Below are 27,516 nucleotides of genomic sequence, written 5' to 3' on the forward strand. Positions count from 1 at the left end.
AAAAGCTGCCTCATGGTGGCGCTATAACAGGCCGTTCTGGAAAATGCGGGGCAGAGGTTCATCGTTGGCATCTAGGGAGTGTGTGTGCAAAGTTTGGCATCGACCGGGTTAACGGTGCCGGAGATTAGCTGGTAACGGACGGACGGAAGGACACACACACGGACGGACACACACACGGACGGAGTGCAAAACATACTATCTCCCCATGCCTTCGGCCTGGTGGAGACAATAAAGCGATATAAAACGTATATATATACGTCAATCGCAGACAAAAGATGGCTATGAAAATATATGTCAACAGCAGACAATGTGTTAACAGGAAACCCTTCTGGGCATAACAGTTGCATCGTGTACAATAATTGAACAAGTAGTACGAGATCCGTGTGAGAAACTGCAGCGAAACGCAATGCAGGTAGAGCTGATAACGGGTGCAATAAGTACATCAGATAACAGGAGTATTACTGGGTGGGGCTTGTATTCCCGACTTGCATGGCAACTTCAATGACACAACAACACCTCAGGCAACTCGTTTTTTGCACCGTCAGCTCCCTCTCAAACCCTCCATTGCAAAGCAGAATATACACGGTTTAAACCCGGAAAAGTAATATAGTAAATCCTGAGAGCGGGGCAATGAAATGCCTGATTTCTGCTCAGCCCTGAGAATCTGAAACACCATCTGATGAGAACTGGATGCTATCAGAGCCCAGGGCTTGTGTTCTTCATAGTATTGTGATTGCTGCATATAGTAGTATTGTAATTACCTATAGTATTGTGATAACTTCATTGTTACTTCATTGCATTGCGATTACATATACAGTAGTGTATACCACAGGGCTTGACTGTGCATGTTCTTTAGTAATGAGCTGACTGGGCTCTGCTATCCTTGTCTTCATTTAAATCAATGGGTGATAACGACCTCCTCAAACTTCCAGATATACTGCAGCACTATAAGTCATGGCCACCCAAACGTTTCCATGCCAAGGACCTCACAGATATCCAGAGCCTCAGGCTGTGCCAGGACCACAAGAGAAACAAGCCCTCAGGGCTTTTTGTGTTGTAGAACTGTACAGTATACCTTTTGCAAACTGTTCAATCAATCAATCAATCAATCAATCAATGTGCCCCTATTAAGAGAGAAAGAGAGAAAGAAAAGCTAGAATAGCCAATATATACTGTACAAGCGCTCGTTTCGTGCCGTGTATCGACTATGAATTTTAAAAAGAATAGGTGTGCTAGTAAGTTTATTTTGTGAAATAGCTGTACATTCTGATGAAAACATTGCAGTATGGTGTCTGTTCAGTAACAGGGGTCTCCCTGTCGTATGGTGTCTGTTCAGTAACAGGGGTCTCCCTGTCGTATGGTGTCTGTTCAGTAACAGGGGTCTCCCTGTCGTATGGTGTCTGTTCAGTAACAGGGGTCTCCCTGTCGTATGGTGTCTGTTCAGTAACAGGGGTCTCCCTGTCTTTCCAGCTCTTTAGTAAGCAGAAAATATTATAGAAGTGGGATTGAAATCATAGTCTGACGTGAGGATTGCATCATCTGACCATGTACAGTGGACGTGGCGCGCTCTGTGGAAGGCCTTGTGTGCCACAAGGCATGAAGTGGACACTTAACAGGTCTTATAACAATACATTGTATCCGATGTTTTGGGAGATATCCAGAGAAAACAGATGCCATTATGTTATAATAATGACCTCATGATAACCCACACAGTCCCACACAGTTTCATTCTGTTCTGCCTGTGCAGTACATAATAAGCAGGGTCAGCGCTGCTGTTCATGAACATAACGAGGTACAGCTGTGCTTACTGTGGCGTCTCTGTCTCAGTCCATGTGAGCGGTTTGGGACCCAACGTCTTGTTACTTTTATGCACAGTACTGTACTATTGAGGGCTAGGCTTTTCTGTCTTTAAATTGGATGATCTTTGGCAGCAATATAAACGCCACAATGTGCCAACTCACACCATCGGTGTGGACAGATGGAGCTCCACAGTCATCTTTACAATGAGAGGTCCTCTTGGATTCATCAGTTCTGGGGCTATGGGAAGCATAGCACAGCTACCAACTGCTCAGAAATGGACTGGTGCTATTTGTATGCTTATATGAACTGTGAAGTAAAAACGTAATTGGCCTAAAAATGTCTCGTGTCTCCTCGTTACCTTTCTTATATTTGGTTTTGTGCTTGTTGCTGTTTTACTGGGCTTTGCAGTAATGAAAAGAGGAGTAAGCTAGGGATTCCGATGTGAATTAGATGGTGCTCCACTGTGAACACTTCACAGGACTTGAACTCTCTGGATGTAAAGTGTACAAAGTGTCCAAAGATGATCTTCACACATGAACACCTGTTTTATGATCTCTTCAATCTAAAATGCAATCACCAGATGTAAAAAGCATTGAACGAACTACCCTATGGTCACACGTCTTGAATGACACCACCAGCACATCAGGAGCAATTAGGTGTTCAGTGTCTTGCTCAAGGACACTTCGACACTAACTCTGGGGGAGCCCGGGTTCGAACTGGCGACCTTGCGGTTACCATCCAGCCACTCTCTAACCCTGTGCCACCGCCGCCCCGATTTTGACCTGTGTGCAGAACGATGCTAGGCGCATCACAGTGACAAACGGTGTATTTAATGGGAGCTCATAATTGTGTTATGATATGCCCAGAATTGGACACTAACCTTTACAGTGTTTAATGTTGAATGAGTGTACCTTGACTTTAGTGGGCTTAAGTGGAACGAGTGTACCTTGGCGTGAGGTTGTTGAAAGGTGACTCCGGAGCTGTTGAGTAGAGATGGGTATCTCAGCAGGTGAGATGAGGTGGACATGAAGGGGAGTCTGTGGGCACCGCTGGGCTGGTTGTGTAGCACGGCTGAGAAGCAGATATGAACCGTGTCCTTCAAAGCTTTCAGCTGAGACTCCTGTGGCATGAAACAAAATTATAGACAAGAGGATTATTCTGCTTTTTATAATGATGTGCCCTTCTCATCTGTCCATCCGTAATTTGTTCTCCATAGTACATACAGTAGGCTGTCTAAAAGGGAATACATAGAAATCTAGAAAATGTCAGATTTCTTTTTAACAGTTTCCGTCCATCCGACGTGTCCACACGTCCTAGGGAATCCAGGGTTGCAATGACGTGTGTACACGTCCTAGCGCATCTTCAATGATATCAGGCGAGAGAATAATATTCTGATTTTGTTTCCTTTTTTCTTTTTTGTGTGGGACTCTAAGGCCACCGCTCTTCGTTCATATTAGCGTCCCGTTCACTTCCCTGTTAGCGCGGCAGAAAGAATGCCTCGTCTCTGCTAATCTAGGGCGCTCTCCGTGGTTTTGATCTGATGGATATACTAAGCGATTCATTTCTCACTTCTCATCCGCCTCTCGTTCAAAACGCTTTGGACTATTTAGCGTATAAATGGAAACGAGAGCAAGGTAAGCTAGAAAAATATTTCTCCGTTTTTTCCCGGACTGTTCCTACATATCCATCATGAAAATGGATCAGATGACATCCAGTATTAATATTTTATTCAAACAGATCAGATATCAGCCAGACACTTTATCTACCGAGAAGAGCTGCAAAACAAAACTAACTGATAGTACAGGAGAGAATGTCAAACAATGAACCTAAAAAAGCATGTTGTTATATGAATTATATCCACCTTGTCGAGCGCTGTCTTCTCCAGCTCCTCCTTTGCGATGGTTAGCTTGTGCTCCAGGTCCATTAGCTGCTGGCCCTGAAGTAAGACATGCACGTTAGAAACAATTGAGTCCTCTTGCACTGTGCAACGTCTGCAAACACAGCGTTCCTGCATCCCTGCTCTCCTCTCACCACAGTTATGAATAATGAAATATCTCTGAAGCACAAAGGATTGACATTCACCCTTATCTTATACTGCTGCTCATCACTTTTGGCCTGACGTTTCTAAGTCTCTGTGAGAGCAGTGCACACTTCTTCAGCACAGAAACCTCAGTTGGACTAACTTGCGTACACATGATACACCAACATGTGTATGGGCTGGGAATCTATCGGTGCTGTGATAGAGACGAGACAACACAAAGTGTTGTGAACTGTAAAAAAGGGGGGGTACTAGTAGCTAGTACAGACCCAAGGTGGGACTCCAGTCACTGACAATACAGTCAGTGCACACGCTATTATCATTACAGTTCCACTGTAGAGAAAATCTATCTCCAGGGCACGGTACGGTATAATATAATTTTAGGATTAAAAATGATTTAGTGAAATTGGCTAGACTACTTAATATGTCATTGAGATACAGGTGAAATCGTAGCCAAAGGACAATTTTTGTATGATTTGATCTTATACAATTCAGAGACCTTCAAAATAAGAAGACAAGAAAGGAAAGGAAAGAGAAAACATGCTCAGTAACAGGGACCCATTTTTACATTAATTAATTTGATAATTAGTTGAACTCCCCTAACATATTAAAATGTACTAAAACAAAGTGGAATTCTGATTAAAATTCAACAATGAACTGAACACATTGTGCTGAAAAGGGAAAGTCGTTCAGTGATCTGATTATTACGATGTCGAAAGTGAAAGTCTCAGTGATAATTGATGCAATTGTAACTCTTTTAGTGTACAAATGTAACACAATGGAGCCTTATGGGTGCATTTTGTTACCTTTGTACACTGAGTTAAATTAGCAATGAGGATTTGACTGTGTATTGAGACACTGTCATACAGAAAGAGATAGTAACAACGCTCTCTTACACCGCGATCACAGGTTGATCACAAATGTGACCAGGTCTAGCAAAATGGTCCTCATCTTGCCTATAATGAAAAGGCAGAAAATCTAAAATAAACTTGATTTTTTTTTTTTGTGATTTTCATTTTTTTTCATATTAACACAGTTTGAATGTTGAAGAAAGTTTTCATTCCAACAGATTATTGATTTGGGCAAATTAAAATACATTTATAAGGCTAGCCAGCTCTAGGTGTTGAAATGTTGTGAACATTCAAAGGAGATTTTCTCAGCTTTGGGTAAAACGGCACAATCATTTTAAAATGGTCATATCTCCTTCAAATATTTTCCAATTTCATTGAATGATAAATCATATGAAAGCTTACATTCTGTACTTTAATAATCTGTAAAAAACTGAAAAAATACTATGGTCGAGATGAGGCCCTATTTGCCAGACCCGGTCACATTACTCTGGTCGAGATGAGGCCCTATTTGCCAGACCCGGTCACATTACTCTGGTCGAGATGAGGCCCTATTTGCCAGACCCGGTCACATTACTCTGGTCGAGATGAGGCCCTATTTGCCAGACCCGGTCACATTACTCTGGTCGAGATGAGGCCCTATTTGCCAGACCCGGTCACATTACTCTGGTCGAGATGAGGCCCTATTTGCCAGACCCGGTCACATTACTCTGGTCGAGATGAGGCCCTATTTGCCAGACCCGGTCACATTACTCTGGTCGAGATGAGGCCCTATTTGCCAGACCCGGTCACATTACTCTGGTCGAGATGAGGCCCTATTTGCCAGACCCGGTCACATTACTCTGGTCGAGATGAGGCCCTATTTGCCAGACCCGGTCACATTACTCTGGTCGAGATGAGGCCCTATTTGCCAGACCCGGTCACATTACTCTGGTCGAGATGAGGCCCTTTTTGCCAGACCCGGTCACATTACTCTGGTCGAGATGAGGCCCTATTTGCCAGACCCGGTCACATTACTCTGGTCGAGATGAGGCCCTATTTGCCAGACCCGGTCACATTACTCTGGTCGAGATGAGGCCCTATTTGCCAGACCCGGTCACAAATCGTTTTGTTTGTGCTTCATCAACACCCATTAACCCATTAAGACCCGAGGCCGATTATACACATTCCTTCAGTAGTTCTCACACTAAAATGTTCAAAAGTAGTATCTCGCAGCACGGTGGCACAAAGTAGAAACTAAAGCTTGTATATCTGCTATTTTGGAAAAGCCAAAGCAAAAATCTGCTTTTCTCAATGTTTAGAAATAGCCTACAGTAATAGTAGGCTAGTGGACGCCTGATGGCAAAGGGTTATTTCAGCATTCTTCTTGCTCTTTCTCTGAGCACACAAGTTAAAATGTTGGTTTTGGCAATAAATTATTGAATATTGAAGCTCTACTAGAGTGATAGTTGCACTTATAACTGACTTTTATACACAATCTATACAACATTGGCCTTCCTGATGTGACTGTTTATATAGAGCATGTTTTATTGGCCTATTGAAGTGCTACACGATACTGGCCTCCCTCCATAAACAGCCAAGGTCAAACATCCTGGACCAAACAATGCTGAGAATGTGATAATGTTGCATCCAATGTCTCGTTCTTATTGCAGGGTCTGTCTTCACGGTTACAGTATCTGACCTTGACTCCTACTGGGATTAATTCATCGCAGTCAAGTGTTAACCCATTTTGGGCGGGAACCCCTTTTGGTGTTTTAACTATTGAAAAATAGCAGATCTACAAGCTCATGAACTTGTAGGTCTGCTATTTTTGAAAAACCGTGAAAATGTGCCTCAAATCTTTGAATATATATTATTACAGTCTTACAGAGTGAACATTTTAACTCAAATCTTTGCTTCTGGGGGGGGGGGGGGTCCCTGGAACAACATATTTTCAGATGGGGGGGGCGGAGGCATATTACATATCATTTTTGGGGTTCTTGACATGAAATATTGAGCACCACCGATGCAGAAACATAAGGTTTTTCAGAAAACTGTCAGGATTGTGAAGAATTTTTTTAAATTCGACGTCGGGCCTAAATGGGTTAATTTCAGTGGTGAATACACCTCGGGGGTGCACTGCATTGCTATGCTACTGTATTATTCATTTGATTTATTGAAGTTTTCAGTCTGTGGTATAACAGTCAAGGACGGACAGGGCAGTGGTTTTCCAGGAAAGAGAAGCATCAGATCTTTTTTCCCATTACAGGGAATTTGAGCCGTATCTCAGAAAGCCATTCGTAGCTGTCAGACTGGAGCTCAGGAGGGAATCCAGAGGAATTACATTTGAGGAGTTCTTTAATCAGGAGCACAAAGGCTTGTACATTGTGTCTCTGTAGCAAATGGCAACTGAGAGGCAGTAAGTATTCATTGCCTTCTGACCTGAATTACTTTGGGGGAGATAAAGGACTATAAGGATACAGTCAGGTCAACACAAGGCTCTGCATATGGCTGTGAAATGTGAAATGTTCATATAATAATTCATGTTTAATTTACATATTTCAAAGACATGGCTGCTATATCATCAGGAACCGGCACTTTCCCTCTGCCATGATCTTACAATTGGCTGAGAGAATAGATGATGAAATATTTCAGCCATGGGTAGGTCCCACATTTGTCCCACATGTGTCCCTTATGAGTTCAGTAAGGGACGATTCAGTATTACAATTTTCGTAGTACAGTCCCATTACCTCCAGCAGCATCATCACAAGGTCAGTGTGTTAAAAGTCCAGCCATTTGGAGGTACTGAGTACTGACCCTCACAGCGTGGAGAGGTACTGAGTACTGACCCTCACAGCGTGGATAGGTACTGAGTACTGACCCTCACACCGTGTCTTCCATGACCAGCGTGTCAAAGTCAAATCTTCTCGGAACTGAATCACTTCTAAATGTCTTTTCCGAAGAGGACTGATTGACGTGCCGGTAATTCATTTTCAATGAGAGGCGAGCGGACTAGGCAGGGAGGCGCGGTCAACCTGACAAGCGGGGCTTGGTCCGTTACAAATGTTCTCTCCTATACACGCCCACCCAAATGTTCTCTCCTATACACGCCCACCCAAATGTTCTCTCCTAGACACGCCCACCCCTCTCCTAGACACGCCCACCCGCCCAGAGTTGGTCCGTTACAAATGTTCTCTCCTAGACACGCCCACCCGCCCAGAGTTGGTCCGTTACAAATGTTCTCTCCTAGACACGCCCACCCGCCCAGAGTTGAGTTGGTCCGTTACAAATGTTCTCTCCTAGACACGCCCACCCAAATGTTCTCTCCTAGACACGCCCACCCCTCTCCTAGACACGCCCACCCGCCCAGAGTTGGTCCGTTACAAATGTTCTCTCCTAGACACGCCCACCCGCCCAGAGTTGGTCCGTTACAAATGTTCTCTCCTAGACACGCCCACCCGCCCAGAGTTGGTCCGTTACAAATGTTCTCTCCTATACACGCCCACCCGCCCAGAGTTGGTCCGTTACAAATGTTCTCTCCTATACACGCCCACCCGCCCATGTTCTCTCCTAGACACGCCCACCCGCCCAGAGTTGGTCCGTTACAAATGTTCTCTCCTAGACACGCCCACCCGCCCAGAGTTGGTCCGTTACAAATGTTCTCTCCTATACACGCCCACCCGCCCAGAGTTGGTCCGTTACAAATGTTCTCTCCTAGACACGCCCACCCGCCCAGAGTTGGTCCGTTACAAATGTTCTCTCCTAGACACGCCCACCCGCCCAGAGTTGGTCCGTTACAAATGTTCTCTCCTATACACGCCCACCCGCCCATGTTCTCTCCTATACACGCCCACCCGCCCTGTTCTCTCCTATACACGCCCACCCGCCCTGTTCTCTCCTATACACGCCCACCCGCCCAGAGTTCTCTCCTAGACACGCCCACCCGCCCAGAGTTCTCTCCTAGACACGCCCACCCGCCCAGAGTTGGTCCGTTATAAATGTTCTCTCCTATACACGCCCACCCGCCCAATGTTCTCTCCTATACACGCCCACCCGCCCAATGTTCTCTCCTATACACGCCCACCCGCCCAATGTTCTCTCCTATACACGCCCACCCGCCCAATGTTCTCTCCTATACACGCCCACCCGCCCAATGTTCTCTCCTATACACGCCCACCCGCCCAATGTTCTCTCCTATACACGCCCACCCGCCCAGAGTTGGTCCGTTATAAATGTTCTCTCCTATACACGCCCACCCGCCCAATGTTCTCTCCTATACACGCCCACCCGCCCAATGTTCTCTCCTATACACGCCCACCCGCCCAGAGTTGGTCCGTTATAAATGTTCTCTCCTATACACGCCCACCCGCCCAGTGTTCTCTCCTATACACGCCCACTCGCCCAGTGTTCTCTCCTAGACACGCCCACCCGCCCAGAGTTGAGTTGTCTAGAATGTTCTCTCCTATACACGCCCACCCGCCCAGTGTTCTCTCCTATACACGCCCACCCGCCCAGTGTTCTCTCCTAGACACGCCCACCCGCCCAGAGTTGAGTTGTCTAGAACAGAGTTTTCTACGTGATGTGGATGCGAGACTGATCCTTGCCTGTTATGAGATCCCTCAAAAGCAGGTATACAACTAATTGAAGAAAGAAATGTATACATTTAAGCACACATTTGTTTAACAATATAGATGCATTAGACTTTATACTCTTTATATATACTCTTTATAGGCTGTAGCGATCTGATATTGTCTATAAATAAAATAAAACGTTGTACCGGCAGGGATACAGTCTTCTGCAGTGCATAGAAGGTGTTTCTATGGTTACCAGTTACCACACAGCCTGGCGTTGACTGGGTGTGGGCTTGTCTGTCTGTCTGTATCTGTCTGTCTGTTCACACCAGGAGCTCAGAGATCGCTGCAGATCAAAGCTGGTACACAGGTGTCCTTCCCCCGTACACAATGTTATTTGGTGTCAGATAGGAATAATCGCTGCTATGGGCGAGTTGTGAAGTGGCACCGCCACAGGCTGTTGATTTGAAAATGTGAAATGGGCCATGCAGGCTCCGAACGCAGTCACTGCCAAATGTCTCACAGTAGAATCTACAAGCTCACACTGTATCATATTTCAACACGTTGAAATGGTAAATGGTAAATGGTGCATTTATATAGCGCCTTTATCCAAGGCGCTTTACATAGATTGTGCATTACATTCACCCATTCACACACACATTCATACACCGATGGCAGCGGAAACCATGCAAGGCACCAACTAGCACATCGGGAGCAATTAGGGGTTCAGTGTCTTGCTCAAGGACACTTCGACAGTAACTCTGGGGGAGCCCGGGTTCGAACTGGCAACCTTGCGGTTACCATCCAGGCACTCTACCCCTGAGCCACCGCCGCCGCCCCGTTGAGAACTTATAGATCGGCCATTTGTGCCATTTGGCCGATCTATAAACTGAAACTGAGCTGTAGATCGATTCTCTAACAACGGCCACCGCTGCCAGGGTTAGAGGAGCGCCCTTGTTGCCGAAAGGTTGCCGGTTCGATTCCTCGGGCGGGCAGGAAAAAGCTGGGTGGGGAAGTGATTGTCATCACTCACCCAACACCGCTGAAGTGCCCTTGAGCAAAGCACCGAACCCTCAACTGCTCCCCCTGGAGCTGCTTAGTGGCCAACAGTATAAGACTGTGGTTGTACTGGTCAGCTCCCAGGTTTTAATGTGTGTGTGCGTGTGTGTGTGTCTGTCTGTGTGTGCAGGGCGTTGCTGAAAATGAGCACCTGTGCTCAGCTTCTTCCCTGGGTAAATATAGAATAATACAAATAATAAAAATCACACCCGTGTGAACTGAGTGGTGCAACTACACATTTATTGTTATAGTTACTGTACATTAGAACCAGGAAAGCATCTGTGTCATAAGTACTCTCCGCATGAATTCAGTCTCAACAGTGTCATTTGAAGGTAGGTCACTCAGGCGTTGAAGGAGCGGTTTCATCTGAAATGAGATGGTCAGATTCACTCTGACGTGATATCTGTGATGTCAGTGACGTCACATACTAACCATAGCAACCATGCTCGTTTTTTTGGTTACTAACCATAGCAACCATGCTCGTTTTTTTGGTACGAACAAACACGGGTACACGGGTACAAAGCCAGTTGTTGGAGTGCGGTTTGCACCACTCAAAAATAATTTGTCATAGGAAGAGTGCTTAAGTGAAAATGTCGCCCACTCTATTTTTAAGGGGCGCTAGCCCCTTCTATAAACAGCTTTTGTCCTCACACGTCTCAAGGCCATTGACCACGGTAAGAGAATTCCGGTCAAATGTCCGTCTCAAGTTTTGCTATTGACGGTGAGCGGAGAAATGACGTCAGATGTCCGCTTTTTATGACGTCATCAAAACATTAAACGCCATTGACATTGAAGGGAAAAAGTATGTCATATGTAAATGAGCAAATCAGCTAAACAATCACAGGCAACAGGCATTCTGATTGGCCAGTATGGGATGATTCATGATGATGTATGATGATAAGAGATGATAATTCCTCCAAAGATGACGTAAATTAAACATCTGAAACTGTGCTGGGACTGAAACTGAGCTGTCGATCGATTCGCTAACAACGGCCATCGTCTTCCTTGATTGGCCAATTCCGTTTGTGGATTCATCAAACTTTGCGAGTAATTTCTGCCACTGAACCAATAGAAGGGGTAGAACACACATTATGACTCTAGTTTTACAGAGCAAGACTTGACAAGAGCACCCCTCATTTCACACGGGTGTGATCTATTATTTTCTTCTTTTCAAAACTGGATTTTGTGATGAAGGATTTACAGCCAGTGACACTATACTGTAACTTCTGTAAGTCAATGCATCAATCATCCATGACAGTCATGACCATAGAATAAGAATTTAATACCCAAGCAGCATTAAAGCCAGATGAGGAATTTATTTCTGTCGCCTTTTGACAGCACTTTAGGAATGATCTGGGTCTGAGGGATCAAATGGTATGCTATTTATGTATGAAGGAATACAACCTTAATTAGAAACGGTCACATTACTCTGCCTACAAATGGTAAATGGTGCATTTTTATACAGTAGCGCCTTTATCCATGGCGCTTTACATAGATGGTGCATTACATTCACCCATTCACACACACATTCATACACACATTCACACACACATTCACACACACATTCATACACACATTCACACACACATTCATACACACATTCATACACTGATGGTGGAGGAAACCACGCAGGGCACCAACCAGCACACCGGGAGCAATTAGGGGTTCAGTGTCTTGCTCAAGGACACTTCGACACTAACTCTGGGGGAGCCCGAGATCGAACTTGGAAACCCTCAGTTCCCATCCGTCTGCTATAGCGGCGGCTGTGGCTCAGGAGGTAGAGCAGGTCGTCCAATGATCCATGGGTCGGCGGTTCGAATCCCGGCTCCTCCTGCCCACATGTCAAAGTGTCCTTGGGCAAGACACTGAACCCTACATTGCCTCCAATGAGTCGGTCGGTGTGAGCTCGCCACCATTGGTGTGTGAATGTGGGAAGTGAGGACGCTGGCGTCGACTGTTCGCCGCTTCACCTCCCAATGTATGAATGAATGAACCATTGTAAAGCGCTTTGAGCACTTGGAAAAGCGCTATAAAAATGCAATTCATAAAAATGCAATTCATAAAAATGCAATTCATTATACCGGGCCACTCTACCCCTGAGCCACTGCCTTCCTCCACACAGCTGATTCAAATGAATGAATAATGTTTATTTATCAAGCGCTGAAGTCACCTAACAAGCAAGCACCATTTAATCCCCAGATTCAGGTGTCATAGCAATGGTAGCCTGAATGAAACACAGGGCAGGAGTTACTGCTAGAGTCAAGAGCCATTGATCATTCATTTAAAGTAAGACTAATATGATCCTTTTTTATTTATGTCTGGTTGTGTTCCCACATTATTATTGATTGACAAGGATCACTCAAATTAATTGAATGACTAGTGACAGCATAGGAAGTGATGCCCATATCATTTCTCGCAACAGGGACACTGGAAACTTGTGGCTATACTTTGTTGACAGACAGAGATGCAGCAAGGCTCTATACTCAATCTCTTCACCAAAACAGAGCTTGTAGATCTGCTATTTCTGACTAATGTTCGCCCCAGTATAGGGATGCTTCGGTTCAAGACTGGTTAAATTACTTTTCAAATTAGTTATTTACCACTATTATTATTATTATTATTATTATTATTATTATTTACCATTACATTATTATTACCAGTAAGACGCCCTGAGGGCGAGAGCGACCTCGCCCCAAAAGAGCGCAGACATCCACCTGGGTGACGGCAGACTGCTGGGCGTGCACTGGCGCTTTGGCATGGAGGGGTCAGATCAACATATGGAATAAATTCTGTACTGGCCATATATGGAGCGTGTCTTGAGGGTTTAAATATGGCAACATATGGAATGTCAGAACAGGTCAGCTCCATATATGGAGATCTAAGGGTGTCAGCGGGGGGGCAGTGTCTTGAGTGTACAGGGCATGATGAGGGCCCAGCTAGGGCCGGCCCTTAATTTTCGGGCCTGTTGAGAACTCTAGTTTTCGCCGGCTACTGGGCGTGGCTGCAGTAATAACTTTGGGACAGGCCCGTCTAGAGTTTGAATGGACGGGTATCAGTCAAAAGGGAGACATCGAAGAGGAAGGGTGGGTGGGGAAGGATCAACATATGGAATGTCAGAACAGGTCCATATATGGAGATCTAAGGGTTTGAGGTTTGAGGTCAGATGTAGAGTGGCTGGCCAATATTGATGACATTAGGGATCTCCATATATGGGCATTCCCATATATGGGCTTAATATTGATGACATCAGGGATCTCCATCCCTGATGATGTCACCTGATGTCACAAGGCATGACATATACAGTATACAAGGCATATATGGAGACGTGGGGTGACGGACGGACTGACTGACTGACTGACTGACTGACTGGAAATGCACGTTTTCATAGTAAATGCGACGCAATTATTATTGTTATTTCAGAACACAGTCCAGATTGTCTCATCATTGTTTAGGAAATAGAGGACAACATTTAACATGAGTGAAACTCAGTCCTGGGGATTTGTTGCATTTGTGGTTTCAGTTGTATTGTATTCTATCCAGGTGGTCCTGGTACATGTATAGCTCCAGTCTGGAACTGTTACAAAGACCACCCACCTTCAATTTGAGCTCACCTTAAAAATTAAATCCCTTTTCCCATAGCGCAGTTCTTTCAGTTGAGCTTGGATTCTTTTGGACTGCAAGAGGAAGATAAGAAAAAAAATAAGTGTTAGCTTATTTGCCAACCTCCAAGGTGGGGGGGTTCTGTGCCACAGCAGAAGAGGCCTTTTGGGGAGAATTCCCTGCATGGGCCAAGCCGTGGCTTAAAAAGAAAAGGACCGACAGAGAAAAATAAAAATTGTCCCTTTCACTGAACTGCGAACCAGACACGTCGAGCTTGTAGATCTGCTGAAATGTTTTAGCAACACAAATCTTAAGTTATATGGGGCCCTAATATAAATGATACGTAGCTTGCGTATAGTTAGTTCAGTCAGAGCACACATATGAACGGCTGAGGATACCAAGGAGGAGAAGAGTCAACTTTTCACCGCTGATTTTCCAAACAGTTTCCTGACCTTGTGAAGGAAGGTCGGGAAACAGTTTCTAGGAATCAGAAGCACAGTAAGCACAAAAGGTTTTCAAAGAGATATACCTGCCAGACGAGTATAGGATACAAAGGCTGCCTGAAAGGCATGCATTTGCATTCCAATGGGTGATTGAGGGTCGCGCTCTATAGTCTACGTGCAACGGCCAATCCGCTGCCTGTGTTTGTCCTCTCTTTTTTGACAGTCGTGTTTTCAAATGGATTTGAAAATACGACGGGAAAACTTGAGATTCCCTTCTGGCGTACTGGTGGCACATGTCTCGCGGACCAGCGGTTGGGAACCTCTGCTCTACTGGGTTGTAGCTATCCCATGAATTAGCGATAAAGCGAACGCATCCCCTCACTTGGTGCAGTGGCAAAAACAAGTGCTACTCGAAGCAAAACAGTGTGTCAATTGTTGAAGCTAAGATATCTATTTCGCTTTGCCGTTCTTTCTTCTTCACCAGTTTTGTCGATGTTAATTCACCCTTTGTCAGCCTTCTGATTGGTCCCTGACTGACTAACCAGCAGGCTCTTCTGCCTGGTTCCGCCCTGGTTCAGCCTTGTTTATGTTGAATTTGATAAAACATAATTTTTGGAAAAAGCTAAAAACAAACATGATATGCCCTGCAGTCACCATGCTGCACCTGTGATGTTCCTTTTTACTGACACCAAGTTTAAAATAAGAATTGAACGCACAGAATATCAATACGAAGCAACTGAAAAACCTGTTATTTCAATGGTAGTGGATGGAGAGAGAGGATTTCTGTCCAACCAGGAAACGGCAACCAATGGGTGCGAAGAGGGGCAGAACCACAGGCGAGACTTGACAAAGGGTGAATTCCATTGTACTTTTCTGTGTTAAACTATCCATGCACAAATAATATCATGAGACAGGGAAGGGGGTGGTAGCTATCCATGGTGCTGAAAGGGAAGGGGGTTGTAGCTATCCATGGTGCTGAAAGGGAAGGATTCCTGTCCATGGTGCTGAAAGGGAAGGATTCCTGTCCATGGTGCTGAAAGGGAAGGGGGTGGTAGCTATCCATGGTGCTGAAAGGGAAGGATTCCTGTCCATGGTGCTGAAAGGGAAGGGGGTGGTAGCTATCCATGGTGCTGAAAGGGAAGGATTCCTGTCCATGGTGCTGAAAGGGAAGGGGGTGGTAGCTATCCATGGTGCTGAAAGGGAAGGGGGTGGTAGCTATCTATGGTGCTGAAAGGGAAGGATTCGGTAGCTATCCATGGTGCTGAAAGGGAAGGGGGTGGTAGCTATCCATGGTGCTGAAAGGGAAGGGGGTGGTAGCTATCCATGGTGCTGAAAGGGAAGGGGATGGTAGCTATCCATGGTGCTGAAAGGGAAGGATTCCTGTCCATGGTGCTGAAAGGGAAGGGGGTGGTAGCTATCCATGGTGCTGAAAGGGAAGGGGGTGGTAGCTATCCATGGTGCTGAAAGGGAAGGATTCCTGTCCATGGTGCTGAAAGGGAAGGGGGTGGTAGCTATCCATGGTGCTGAAAGGGAAGGATTCCTGTCCATGGTGCTGAAAGGGAAGGGGGTGGTAGCTATCCATGGTGCTGAAAGGGAAGGGGGTGGTAGCTATCCATGGTGCTGAAAGGGAAGGGGGTGGTAGCTATCCATGGTGCTGAAATGGAAGGGGATGGTAGCTATCCATGGTGCTGAAAGGGAAGGATTCCTGTCCATGGTGCTGAAAGGGAAGGGGGTGGTAGCTATCCATGGTGCTGAAAGGGAAGGGGGTGGTAGCTATCCATGGTGCTGAAAGGGAAGGGGGTGGTAGCTATCCATGGTGCTGAAAGGGAAGGGGGTGGTAGCTATCCATGGTGCTGAAAGGGAAGGATTCTTGGCTATTACCTGTCCATGGTGCTGAACACTATAAGGATCCCTGATCTGTAGCTATCCATGTTTTTTTCTCCTTGCTCTCTCTTGCCCTGTCACTATTTACAATAACAAAATATGAGAGCTTGTGACTGTTGTGTGTATATATATATATATTTTCTTTCATTTCTTGAAAGGTTTTGGACATACAATGTTCTGAATGACAGTCAGAGACTTTGGAAAGGAGCCAGGGGGATGTTATAGGGATTTATATCTGTGTTTTCGGTGTATTTATTTTGAATGTGCAGAATGAATTGACGATTACTGTTCAATTCAATTACTGTTGAAACTATAGTTAACATAATAATAATATAACATCTAGTGCTCCGTAAAAAAAGGAGTGATTAGATTTCAGGAAGGACTACTCTGCTACACATGCACTAAACCAGTGGTTCACAAAGTGGGGTCCGGGGACCCCCAGGGGTACTTGAGGGAGTTCCAGGGGGGACCCAGCTAAATGATAATTTAGCTGGAATGAATAGACCCTTAAGGCCTATTCATAGTCTGGATTTTCCGTGGTGTGGTGACCACCGCTCCGGTGGTGAGCTGACCACCGGAGCTGAAATAACGTTGAGCGGTGGTGAGTAAAAACAGAGAGAAGGGCTGGGGCGGTGGTGGTGGTTTGCTCTTCACCGCGGCTCGTGACGTCATGTTGTAGTTCGGTGGTCACCTAACCACCGGAAATCCAGACTATGTATGAGCCTTTATGGGTCCATTTGGTTCCATTTGTACGCTCTCAGAGTTAAATTAGCATTGATTTTACAATATAAATTGGGGGTCCAAGAGATAGAAATGCTATTAAATAGTGGTCCGTAGACTAATGCATGTCCAACTGGGTCCTTGAAATGAAACGGGTTGAGAATCACTGCTAGAGCCGTACAGATCTTCTCTTATGGGGGTCCCTGGCATATCTTTTCAAATGGGGGTCCGCGGGGCTAATTAGTGTCAATTTGGGGGTCCTTGACATGAAAAAGTTTGGGAACCACTGCACTAAACAGCAGTACTGTGGCCCGGGCCGGCCTAGCGGCCCGGGCCACAGTACTGTGGCCCGGGCCGGCCTGGCGGCCCAGGCACCTATAAGCCCCTAATGTGCATCGCGGGTTTGACGAAACAAATATTGTCCAGTGTGGGTTCTTACCTCTTCTGCGTACACGTCACAAAGTTTGTTACCCGACATGAGCTTGTGTTTCAGACTCTTGTTCTGGAGAAGAAAAGGAAAGAAATGGATGTCATTGGAGTATGTTAATGTCACACGTGCGCAAATGCACACACACTTAAGTTAACACACACACACTTGAGTTAATGAGCTGGAATGAGATTATTCTGTGATTCAGGACTCAGGAGGTCAATTTGGCTTTGGATCAATTCCAGACACACTTGCATCTCCTCTCACCTCTAAAGAAGAGTCTCTGTGAGGATTGATGAGTAGCAATGAAATGACAGCTGTCATAAAAAGTGACATATGGACGGTGGCCCCCAGAACATCCCCAGAGTGACGATGATATCCACTAGAGAGCTCATATTTCACACTACATTATCATCACTGTCAGCAGGCACACACCATGTATCTCCATATTTCATAAATTAATGCCCTACTTTGTTGTACAAGAGTGTCGAACAAAAGTATTTTTGAGGAAGTCCAGCTTTGAGCGTTTGTGTAAACACAAACATTGAAAACAAAGTTAATTCCCATAGACAGTTTGAGGGTTTGTGTAAAGACAAACATTGTAGACAAATTGAATTCCCATAGACAGTTTGAGGGTTTGTGTAAAGACAAACATGTGTAAACACAAACATTGAAGACAAAAGTGAGGACGCAAATTGTGACGTCATGGACACTGGGCTCACTTACTTCCTGGACTACATGTGTTGTCTCAGTAAGACAGCCCTCCCCCTATCTGCAAGGAGGAGCAGTGCACCAAAGCATTATGGGAATTGTAGTCCAGGAAGTAAGTGAGTCCAGTGTCCATGACATCAGAGACACTGGGCTCACTGCTAAAATCTAACATATCTAAAACCACAAATTACACACATAAAGACACCCAGGAAAAAGTTCTAAATCTTCTAAACGGCATTAACGTATATTTTTTTTGCAAAATGGGTGAAGTGTCCCTTGAACCAATGAAAATACTTATTAAGAGTTTGCAAATAAAGAATGACTACATTGGATCCATTGGACACATGGTCCTATTGTCCATGTCCTGTATGTTTTGGACATACAAGGCAGTGTTGTTTTCGTCGACTAAAACTAAGATGAAGATTTTTCGTCGACTACCTTTTTTCACTGACAAACTAAGACTAAATATATATTGACAATTTCCTCAACAAATAAAAACTAGACTAAAATAAAAGGAAGGGACTAGTGGACAAGAGATCCAGCTATTTTCAGCAAGTGTAAAAACAGTCATCACGATGGCATCAAGGCCCGCCAAAATACATTTTAGTCGACTAAATCAACTGTAGATTTAGTCGACTTAAATCATATGATATTTAGTCGACTAAAACTAGAATAACACTAAAACATTCCAGGTGACTAAAATGTGACTAAGACTAAATTAAAACTATTCAAGAGACTATGACTAAAACTAAAATCTAAATGTACTGCCAAAAACAACACTGATACAAGGTTTCCACTGTCACAGCATATTATGCAGACTTAGTTACATTGAGCCACACATGTGTCACAACGTGTTATTCCGCTAGGCGTGCTCATGTTGAGAGCGTGAAATAAAGACGACACTTTGTGTGCGGCTTTCATTATTTTCATTAGGCTTCTGTTGCAGATAAAATGTGTTCCTCCTCCAGTGTCCTTCATGACTGACTGCTTCAAGAACAGCACCAGACAGCACGCACGCACGCACGCACACAGAGTCCAGTCCCCGTCGACACACTGCATCCACATTTACGTCCTAACTATTACACACACACACCAAGCAATGCTTTCATTTAGTTGAGTTTTCTCATAATGCATTATGATTCCACACCCAAAAATAATGTTAAAGTATATTGATCAATTGATCGAGTGGACGGACGGACGGTCAGCCCTATCTATCTCCTAGGATTCCGTGGTCTTCTGTTTTATTATAGTTACGTGATCAAATCGTCATTTTATTGATGGAATATCCGCTAATTAATATTTAGCGTTCAGTTAATCAGACTATAATATATAATATTCCACTGTGCAATCAAGAGACTAATAATTAGAGGGCCGAGCCTGATAGGCCATGGATGGTCATAGTAACTACAGAGACGATACAAAGAGCTAAAATAATAATAATATAATAATAATTAGAGGGCCGAGCCTGATAGCCATGGATGGTCATAGTAACTACACAGACGATACAAAGAGCTAAAATATGTTCCATTAAGCAAGCCTTATCAACCCATTGTGATTATGTTCTTTATTTTCTAAAACCTGATTCACTGTTTCACAAAGTTTAAATTAAGTTTTAAGCCTAATATATTTTAACTTGGGGCTCAGGGGTTCAGGGGTAGAGTGGCTGGATCGCAACCGCAAGGTTGCCAGTTCGAACCCGGGCTCCCCCAGAGTTAGTGTCAAAGTGTCCTTGAGCAAGACTCTGAACCCCTAATTGCTCCTGATGTGCTGGTTGGTGCCTTGCATGGTTTCTTCCGCCATCGGTGTATGAATGTGTGTGTGTGAATGGGTGAATGTAATGCACAATCAATGTAAAGCGCCTTGGATAAAGGCGCTATATAAATGCACCATTTACCATTTATTTTTTAACTTACAACGGTCTCACTCACCAAGCAAGCTTGTAGATCAGCTAAGCGAGTGAAACCATCATACAACATAAATTAAACTTTAGTATCATGCTGCTTTTGTTGGCCCATAATAAAAAGAGCATAGTCAGTAATGATAATAATGCACTTTATAAACAGAGCACTTTGTCACTTTGTTTAGATAAGTGCTCGAGCACTTATCTAAACAAAGTGACAAAGTGCTTTTCACAGAACAAGAAATCTCATCACAGAACAGAACAAACATTTCCTAAAACTCAGGTGTAAGTAATGTAAGCTAACCCGTGCCAGATTCCAAATACATAACAGATAATGGTATGCTGGCTTTTAAAGACTGTGGCGATAGGCAAGAATGGATGGCTCACATTCAAGTTGAACATTCCAACCAGTATTATCAGTACTGGTTGAAATGAAGCCAAAGCTTTCAGCCAGAACACTTGTCTTGCTGAGTCATATGAGTCTCATTGGTCTTTACTTTAGTACAAACACAGTGACTGTGGATGCAGGCAGGAGCTGCTAAAGCAAGTGGAAAACTGCCACAACAATCGCTATAAGAAACAAACATTATCATATTTGCAGTGTAAGCATTATAGCTTCCGTTTGTGTTGAAATTTAAAAAGTCAAGGAAATGGGGACAGATGGAACCTCCAACACAGGAACAATGGGAAGGAGTTGATTCAAGAAATATATCTCATGGAGAAATAAATTGACACACCGTTTGAGACTGCAGGAAGAACAAATGGAGGACAAATGGGTGAAATGGAAAATGTTTAAGACCGAACATAAATACTAAGGATATGGGGGAATGAGGAACAACGGAACATGTCTAGGATTATATGATGTAATATGCAAATGATATGCAGTGTTGACTTTTTTCTTTTTGTGTGTATGTGTGACAGTGTGACCGCACCCTGTCACTGTCTGTTTGCTTTTACATGCCTTTCAGTAGAGCGCACTGTTTAGGTAGGGTATGGACAAACAAAACTACAAGCAAACAGATCACAAACAGTTACTAAGGGGTCCTGTCACTTTAAATAGGGGACAGCACAGCACTAATGGGCCAAGTTGGGCCAAACCAACTCCTGTCTAGGGATAGGGAGGATTGCTTGTCGCCGAGGGACATTGGAGTCTAAAATGACGTTGGAAGAGGACTTGGGAGAACTAAGGACTTTGGGAAATAGAAGAGCTACAAGCTCATTGAAATAATTAAAGAATACATTTAAAAAGTCACATCATTTTATCATCAGTTTCCTTCATTGAGCTCTGAAGAATGAATGAAATCCCCCAGAGTTTGTAAAGACACTGGATCCTGCCTGAGAAAGGAAACCTCATTACTGCTGCTGTTTGGGGAAGTTGTACTTTCCATGTGTTTTGTTCCTGAAGCTCCATCTCAAGTAAAATGAAATTGAACTTGAAAAGCTGGAAAGGTTCTATTCATTCAAATGTAGTGACTCCAAATGAGAGAAGAAAACTGCCTGACACTCTGGGTGAGATCCTGACATGAACATAGAGCTACACTCTGGGTGAGATCCTGACATGAACATATAGCTACACTCTGGGTGAGATCCTGACATGAACATAGAGCTACACTCTGGGTGAGATCCTGACATGGACATAGAGCTTCACTCTGGGTGAGATCCTGACATGAACATAGAGCTACACTCTGGGTGAGATCCTGACATGGACATAGAGCTTCAGAGAAAGGCATTTTTTCGCTTTGCAGGGACCACGCAATTTGGTAACGATGCAAGTTATGAATGCATGTATGCCCCAACCCTACCGGTTAAACCTGTTGTACCCGTCTGTTAGTCTGTGTACCTTTTATGTCCATATATGGAGATTTCTGTATGCTGCTGATTGGTCTGGTTCACAAGATATACACTGGACAAACACAGTGTGACGTCACGTAGCCTCCTGCAGAGCCACGCTATAAAAACAACTCCAAGACAATTCCTTCTCTGTTCCATGAATTTAATGAAAATTCATGGAACAGAGCAATTTCAATCAACAGTGACTGTATGCAGCAATGTAGCTGGTCGCGCTTCAATGTTTGTCACCGCAGCATAAGAGGGCGTATACCTTATGAATTAGCTCTGCAATAGCCTGGGGTCCACCTATGCTTTCTATGGCATAGGCAGCTAGACGCAGCTGCGTGACATGAGACTTTATTAATTAGAGCGACAGAGAGTGTATGGGTGTGCGTGTGTGCGTCAATTTAACAAAGGTGCAGACGACCAGAAATCAGCAGAGAGTGATCGACGTTTGCGCTGCTCTATGCCTAATTGAAGTGGACTCGGTCCCAGACTTTTTTTTCTCCCTGGGAATAAAAACGTCCGGGTTTCCATGGGCACAGGCCTGGGTTCGAATATGACCGGAAGCCATTCCCCCCCCCCCCCCCCCCCACACTCTCTCTCTGTCTCTTTCTCTCTCTCTCTCTCCCCCCCCCCCCCCCTCTATCTTTGACAGGACACAGAGGTCATGACACATGGAGGTCAGAACAAGGTGTAACATGACGCAATGACTGAAATTAAATAGAACGACATGAAATAGCATCAATGACAGTACTGACGGTGCAAAATGCCAAACAGCCTCAGGCACAAAAAATGTCACCGTTGCCATGGCAAAAATGAGAAAATGATACGACACAGTCAACAATGGAGAATAAATAGATCAGCTATTCTAGCATGGCTCCAAACCAGTGACTGAGGGGTAGGGCGGCCGCTTGGGAACCGGAAGGTTCCTAGTTTGATCCCGGGCTCCCCCAGAGTTAGTGTCGAAGTGTCCTTGAGCAAGACACTGAACCCCTAATTGCTCCTGATGTGCTGGTTAGTGCCTTGCATGGTTTTCCTGTGAATGGGTGAATGTAATGCGTAATCTATGTAATGCGTAATCTATGTAATGCGTAATCTATGTAATGCGCCTTGGATAAAGGCGCTATATAAATTCACCATTTGCCATTTATTTACCATTTATCACTGAGTGTACAGCTAACGTTTTATTATGCATTAGGCCACGTAAATCATTTCTGTCTATCACTGGGACCCCAATCTACTCTGAATTACATTTGGCTCCACTTGTACACTCAGAGTTACAGACCCATAAGGGTGCATTAGGACCCCTGATAGTCCCCAGACCCAACGTTGAGAACCCACCCAAGATGGATGGGTTGTCTCCCTCTGCATCTTTCTTTAGTACAGGGGTCTTCAACGTTTTTTCAGGCCAATGAGAGAGCTGAGAGAGAGATGGAACAGGGACTGCCATTACAAAGTGGTTTAAATGTGTGGCTTAAAGCCTCAATACTTGACGTTTGGCTCGATACTTGGTCTGTTCTTTTTTCCCTGTACACCAACACAAACCTCTTTGCCAAAACGATCTATAAGCTCACAATAACGCATCACAGACGCGGTGTGAGATTGTAGATCTGCTTTTTGCGGCTGATGTTCCCCCCGGAATAGGGATGCGAGGGTTCAAGTATCCCCCCTGTAGTATCTCTCAAGACGCCCTCTGATGATGCTGTGGGGACAACTTCGTGATCGATGCCCGTGTCTTGAGCTCCCAAGCAAGTTTGCTGGCTGGGAGCTCCTGGTTTCCATGGCAGTGACAATACAGGCATTGAGTGAATGCATTGAACAAGTCCTCGACTGGATATGCCAGAACTTTCTTCAATTAAACAAAGACAGAACTGAAGTAACTGTTTTTGGAGCCAAGGAAGAACGATTACGATTAAGTCAGTGCTCAGCTTCAATCGGTAATGTTAAAAACCACAAGCCAAGCAGGAAACCTAGAATCACCTTAAGACTATATCAAGGATTGATTTGGAACTTGTCCATGCATTCATCTTCAGTAGTCGAATACAGTAATGGTGTCTTTTGGTCTCCCTAAAAAAATCAATGAGAACTGCAGTTGATTCAGAACGCTGTTGCTCTAGTCCTCTCAAAAACTGTAGGTCTGCTTCTACAACGTTCCGTTATTTTAAATCAAAGCTGAAGACCATTCCGTTTGCGGCTCCCTTTTGCTTCTCTCTCTCTCTCTTGGTATTCAAATCTCGTTTCATTATGTATTGCTTTTTTTTTTTTTACCTTTGTCTTAACTCTTAGCCTGCCGCCATTAATTAATCCCTCGATTGCGTATTGCCATGGTTTAATCACGCGTGACACTTACTTTGAAGAGCCAAATATCCGTATCGCATTTTACTATGAAACCATTCCGTGTGTGTTGACGAAGCTGTGTGCTCGTTCTCTCGGTCGGTGGTGGAAAAAGTGGACCGCGAGTATCACAGCGCCTGCTACAGGCCGTTGAAAACGCTTGTCTGGGACAAAGCGTCCTCTGCAATGTCGCTTCTGTGAGATAAAGCCGTCTGAAACCAGAGCCGGCAATGTAAGTGGATGCGCGCGCATTTTCAAAATGGCCGCGCCCATTGTGTCAGAAGCATAACAAAGCTAACTGACGGTAGATTTCGATACGATCGTATTAAAACATGCATTAATGAATACATCGCTGTTAAAACGGCTTTTCCGTTTGTGGCAGGCTACAAGATTCTACGTTTTAAAATTCCTATGTTCCTGGCGGGTAAACGATTAATGTCTCAATGTTTAATTTCTTATGCATGTAAATCTGAGTAAATCTGCCTGCCTTATTTGAAATGTTTTTGAGGAGCCACCAACCTATTTGGAGTGAGTGAGTGTGGCACTTCCACATACACATGTGGTTGGGAGTCTGGGACTAGTGGAAGCATTGAATAAATTACATGTCAATCAGGTGACACATGGACAGATGTACAGTAGATGTCACTGTAGTACAGTAGATGTACAGTAGATGTCACTGTAGTACAACTACAAAATGAGAGTGAGAATATATAGCAGGCTTTAAGTGGTTAAACTCGGCTTTTCTCAAGTACATTGCTGTACTGTTTCATGAGTGAAACTAATCTCTCCACAGACCAACAGAAATAAGCACCTATAAGTACTGGAAACCACTTCTGTGGTAGTTCACGGTTTATTATCATTACTAGTCCTTACCCATTCAAATATTTGAACACCAAATTATGTACAGTGTGGGTAAAGCGATGTAATAGATCCCAATATTAAAGGCTTCGTTAAGACCTCCGTAATATTAGACAGACAGAGACATTCATTCAGACAGACATTCAGACATTGAATGAATTATTAGTTAGATTATTGTCTCCATGCTCACGTTTTGCCATTTCACTATAGGTGAAAGCTCATGGCAGAGCTGAGCTGTCTGTTTCAATGCACTGTGAGAAGCTGATGACTCCCAGCAGGTACAGTAGTCTATGATGACTCCCAGCAGGTACAGTAGATGACTCCCAGCAGGGTACAGTAGTCTATGATGACTCCCAGCAGGTACAGTAGTCTATGATGACTCCCAGCAGGTACAGTAGATGACTCCCAGCAGGTACAGTAGTCTATGATGACTCCCAGCAGCTACAGTAGTCTATGATGACTCCCAGCAGGGTACAGTAGTCTATGATGACTCCCAGCAGGTACAGTAGTCTATGATAACTCCCAGCAGGGTACAGTAGTCTATGATGACTCCCAGCAGGTACAGTAGTCTATGATGACTCCCAGCAGGTACAGTAGTCTATGATGACTCCCAGCAGGGTACAGTAGTCTATGATGACTCCCAGCAGGTACAGTAGTCTATGATGACTCCCAGCAGGTACAGTAGTCTATGATGACTCCCAGCAGGTACAGTAGTCTATGTGTAAATCATTCTGACTCAAAATACACATAATAAGCCATGAAAGCCAATCATTGATAATGACTTTACTGTGGATTGCAGTTATAAAATGTCCCTCCTCAGCGACACCAAAGCACAACCTCAGATGTCCCCTCCTCAGCGACACCAATGCACAACCTCAGATGTCCCCTCCTCAGCGACACCAATGCACAACCTCAGATGTCCCCTCCTCAGCGACACCAAAGCACAACCTCAGATGTCCCCTCCTCAGCGACACCAATGCACAACCTCTGATGTCCCCTCCTCAGCGACACCAATGCACAACCTCAGATGTCCCCTCCTCAGCGACACCAAAGCACAACCTCAGATGTCCCCTCCTCAGCGACACCAAAGCACAACCTCAGATGTCCCCTCCTCAGCGACACCAAAGCACAACCTCAGATGTCCCCTCCTCAGCGACACCAATGAACAACCTCAGATGTCCCCTCCTCAGCGACACCAAAGCACAACCTCAGATGTCCCCTCCTCAGCGACACCAAAGCACAACCTCAGATGTCCCCTCCTCAGCGACACCAAAGCACAACCTCAGATGTCCCCTCCTCAGCGACACCAAAGCACAACCTCAGATGTCCCCTCAGCGACACCAATGCACAACCTCAGATGTCCCCTCCTCAGCGACACCAAAGCACAACCTCAGATGTCCCCTCCTCAGCGACACCAAAGCACAACCTCAGATGTCCCCTCCTCAGCGACACCAATGCACAACCTCAGATGTCCCCTCCTCAGCGACACCAAAGCACAACCTCAGATGTCCCCTCCTCAGCGACACCAAAGCACAACCTCAGATGTCCCCTCCTCAGCGACACCAAAGCACAACCTCAGATGTCCCCTCCTCAGCGACACCAATGCACAACCTCAGATGTCCCCTCCTCAGCGACACCAAAGCACAACCTCAGATGCAACATGAAAACAGATTGTAAAACAACGACGATGAGAGACTGCGGAGTGTAAACAAAGAGTACAAATGACTTCTGAAATGTTGTGCAGTTGTCATCATTTTATCCAACAGTTTTACTGAATAACTAGACTATATGAAATGACTAAACTGATATGTCATCTAATATCAACAACAAAAAAAGAAAGAAAAACTGACATCAAACATAAAATATTAACTGTATGTATGCAGTAAAATATGGATTGTTAATGTAATAATTGAATAGCTAAGGAAGGGCTCAATTTTCATCACAGCTAAACCCCTTGTCCCTAAACTTCTTTGCCTTTTTTACTATTTTGAAAAACATTTTTTAATAGTTCAACTGGCCAATCTACAGACACATTGTGAGCTTGTAGACTGGCCATTTTAACTATTCAAAAATGTTTTGCGAAATAGTAAAAAAAAAAAAAAAAAAAAAAGGCGAAGAAGTTTAGGGATAAGGGGTTTAGCGGTGACGAAAATGGAGCCCTAAATGTTTAAAGTGTGGGTCAGCAGTAATCTCCATTGTGGTTATTTCAGAGAATGCAGTAAAACTGCACCAGAGTGGTCTCTAGTACAGGATAAAACCTTAATACCAAAAATACGCTTGACCTTTGCTTTTGTTGCAACAGTGGAATCTCCTCTGACATGATGTTACATTCATTGTAGATGCAGAGGAATGTCTCCCATGATTCCCTGGATGGAGTCGCCACTTAAATGTCAGCATGGTTGCAACAGATCACAGATGACCCCAGATGACCCCTCTGTATGTCACTACAAAAGACCAGGGCCGGATTAACACCTCTGAGGGCCCCTGGGCACTGAAGCTCGAAGGGCCCCC

The 27,516-nt window shown here is 44.5% G+C and overlaps 1 protein-coding gene across 1 annotated transcript in view; it reads right to left on the reverse strand.

Moving 5' to 3' along the window:
• The window catches only part of LOC306919903 (leucine zipper protein 2-like), a 168,440-nt gene that overhangs the window by 13,422 nt on the left and 127,502 nt on the right, over positions 1–27,516 (reverse strand). Inside the window, exons 6-9 of the mRNA XM_079496457.1 lie at positions 17,382–17,444; positions 13,907–13,969; positions 3,662–3,736; positions 2,747–2,920 (exon numbers count right to left, since the gene is read on the reverse strand). Of these exons, the coding sequence (XP_079352583.1) occupies positions 2,747–2,920; positions 3,662–3,736; positions 13,907–13,969; positions 17,382–17,444 (375 nt within the window). The remainder of the gene's footprint in view (positions 1–2,746; positions 2,921–3,661; positions 3,737–13,906; positions 13,970–17,381; positions 17,445–27,516) is intronic.

This window comes from Electrona antarctica (assembly GCF_951216825.1).
Source record: "Electrona antarctica genome assembly, chromosome: 3".
Taxonomy (NCBI): domain Eukaryota; kingdom Metazoa; phylum Chordata; class Actinopteri; order Myctophiformes; family Myctophidae; genus Electrona; species Electrona antarctica.